The sequence below is a fragment of the Nicotiana sylvestris genome, chromosome 12 (genome assembly GCF_000393655.2).
Source record: "Nicotiana sylvestris chromosome 12, ASM39365v2, whole genome shotgun sequence".
Taxonomy (NCBI): Eukaryota; Viridiplantae; Streptophyta; class Magnoliopsida; order Solanales; family Solanaceae; genus Nicotiana; species Nicotiana sylvestris.
This window is the reverse complement of record NC_091068.1, coordinates 1,745,052-1,748,039: the sequence shown is the minus strand read 5'-3', so window position 1 is coordinate 1,748,039 and position 2,988 is coordinate 1,745,052. Positions and strand designations below refer to the sequence as shown.

The 2,988-nt window shown below is 30.2% G+C and overlaps 1 protein-coding gene across 1 annotated transcript; it reads right to left on the bottom strand.

Annotated features, from left to right (window-relative positions):
- Positions 1-1,739: 1,739 nt before the first annotated feature.
- LOC104235883 (brassinosteroid-responsive RING protein 1-like) lies at positions 1,740-2,559 on the bottom strand. The gene has a single exon (XM_009789712.2). The coding sequence runs from the start codon at positions 2,388-2,390 to the stop codon at positions 1,887-1,889; it is 504 nt and encodes a 167-aa protein (XP_009788014.1). The 5' UTR covers positions 2,391-2,559; the 3' UTR covers positions 1,740-1,886.
- Between the last annotated feature and the right edge of the window lie 429 nt (positions 2,560-2,988).

The following is a 2,988-nucleotide window of genomic DNA, read 5'->3' as shown; positions in this document are numbered from 1 at the left end:
CGCGCTTCGCACAGTTAAATTAACGACATGATAATTTTTCTAATACCGAAATATTAAAAGAGTTACTGATAGTAGCTACTTAATTTTGTACCTCCATCTCAATTATTTTCTTAAAATTTCTAGTTGATACGTTTAAGTTAAATACTTCTATTTTCAAAATTTAAGAATTTAGTAAATCAATATTTATTTAATTTTACTTTTCTTAACCTTTTCAAAAAGAAAAAAATAGTTCTAATTCTCGAAATACAAAAAGAAAATAGTTTATCATTTAATACTTCTCATTACCTTAACATTTTGAATTTTTTTTATCCGAAGACATTTTTGAATTCTCGTTTCCCTTTTTTGTCATTTTTCTTGTTGATAATCTATCCTTTGGTTTTAATCTTTTTTTTTTCTATCGTTTTTCATTTTGATAATTTCATCGTACCTCTTTTCCTTATACTATTTATTTTAATTCATTCTAACATTATTTTCCGTATATCCTTCCTTAAATAACCTAAGTCAATTCTCCTTTCTGCTCTTACTAATTAAGTCAATTTCTCTCTTAATTATTTTTTTTGTATATTATATTTTGTACTACATAAAAAAAGTCAAAAATCAATTTTTATATAATCTTAATTATATTTCCCTCTCATCCCCTCTCTCTCTCTCACATCTCTTCATAAAATTAATCTGATGTTAAAAATAAAAGTTATACATTTAAATGTTTAACAAAATATAATATATAAAAAGTTGTAGTCAGAATGCACATTTTTTTCTTTATGTTATCTTCTAGTTTCATTTTCTTTCTAATATTTCATACTCTTCGGTTCCTCCATAAAATCAGAAATTATTACCCTTCCTTAAATAACCAAATCAACAACCCCCCTTTTACCAAACATATGAAAAATTTCAAAAAATTAATACTCTTTTGATTAATTCTCCTACCATTCAGATATGCCTATATATATTTACTTAGTATAATCAGGCTTAATATCCAAGAAATAGGATATTTTTACACCAATGAAAAGACAAAACTATTACCTATGAACTCACTACAATTACAAGTCTGCGGCAGATTAAGAGTAACAAAATATGCATACATCGTTGATGATAGCGGCTTCATCAAGCTTGTATTTGACTCCCCAAATACTATTACTTGTAGCGACATATGTTCTTCTCTTTCTCATTCCATAGCTAACAACAGCCAAAAGATTTAAGATGAAAGAACCTTCGAGAGAGAAAAAAAAAATCTTTCTATAGAGATAGCTTCAAATAAAAAAGAGACAATAAAAATGAATAATTATAGATGAAGAGAAGAGAGTTATGTGATGGAGAAGATATGACTTAGTATTTATAGTAAAAAAAAAAAGTAACCAATAAAATTGATAATTTAAGTTGAGTAAAAGAATAGATTGTAACGTTTACTGACCATTATTGTAGTTTAATTACCATTATGAGTACTATGATTAATTGCATCAGTTACAAAAGAAACAAAAAGGTTATTTACTACAAAAATTTAACAATTAGGAGCAATACTTTATTAACTTAGATACAAATTCAAACTAGTCGCCTAAGTATTTTGTGATAATTAAATAAAACATTATCATTTTTGCTTGAAAATAAAACTATCAATTCTCATTCCACATTCCCAAAAAATTGCAGACTATACAAAACCTTTCTTCTTTTTACTTTTTTTCTCTCTTATAGTATATACATTTTGGTATATTTTACACTATCAAATTCTATATTGCTCGTACTTTTCAAAAATTGTCGGGTGTGTGTTTAAAAATTGTACATTTTTAAAGGATCTGATGCGAATGCAACAATATTTTGAAGAGTCGAGGCAACATAGATCAAATCCCGACCAGAAAAAACAAAAAGATTTAAACAAAATATTATGACTACTACAAACCAGCAGCAATAGATGAATACTCGTCATAAAAATCAGAAACTCCAGAAGCCAACCACAACTTCTCATTAAAATCCTCCATCATATCATCTGGTACAAAAACTGCTCTACAAAGCGGACACGTCATCTGATCATGATCCATCCAACGGTCCACACAGCTCCGATGAAACACATGCTGACAATTCCTCAGCCGTCTGATCTCATCGTCCAACTCGAACTCGTACAAACACACCGCACAGTTCTCCGGCGGGTCCATTATCTCCGAGTACTTCACCACCGGTAATATCTCCCTTATCAACGCCGCCGACAATGAGTGAAACCGGGGCTCCGAACATGATTCGGGTCGGGTCGGGTATGAAAATTCGGGCTCGAGAAAATCCTCGAGGCCCAAAAGCTTAAATAGTGTGCAAATGAGTTCTTTAATGAAACCCAAAATTATAATAACGTGAAGGAGTAATTTAGGAAGATAAAGTTCAGTGTAGCCTAGTGGAAAACCCATAATTAATCTTTATTTTTTTTTATTTGCTTTGTGAAAGAATAAAAGAAAAAAAAAAGAAGATGAAAATGAAAGGTGTTTTCTTTGAATAGTAGTGTGTGTAGTGCGTGAAAAAAATGGAGGAATTAGTGATGGATATAGAGTTGAGCTGAGATTGGTTGTTAAAGGGGGAATGTTGAAGGTGGGGGATTATATAGGAAAGTATGAATAGAATAAAGCGAAAAAGGGTCAAATTTGTGCCCTTTTTCGCAATTTAGCTAAGAATAGAAAAAGCGAAAAACGTTACTTCTATCGTTTAAAAATAAAAAAATTATTTTCAATATACTCTCGGCTCAAGAAACAATTTAGCTAGCGTTATACGATTACTATATAGGAAAGAACTCTCCTCCCAAAATGCTCTCTCTATCGCTTAAAGATTAGAGTTTAGACTAAGGTATAGTTAAGAGTTACGTCTGATATCCCGTGAGAGAATTATCACCTATCAGTAATTATAATTGTGAGTTAATTAATTTTTGGCTTTCGCTACAAGAAAATACCTGTAAGTTCTCCGTTTATGATTTACATCAATCTGACTCTGTTTAGTATTGATGAACATGCATCT

What these genes read in the sequence shown, in the direction of transcription:
- LOC104235883 (XM_009789712.2), bottom strand. Translation starts at nt 2,390, where the DNA reads ATGGGTTTTCCACTAGGCTACACTGAACTTTATCTTCCTAAATTACTC.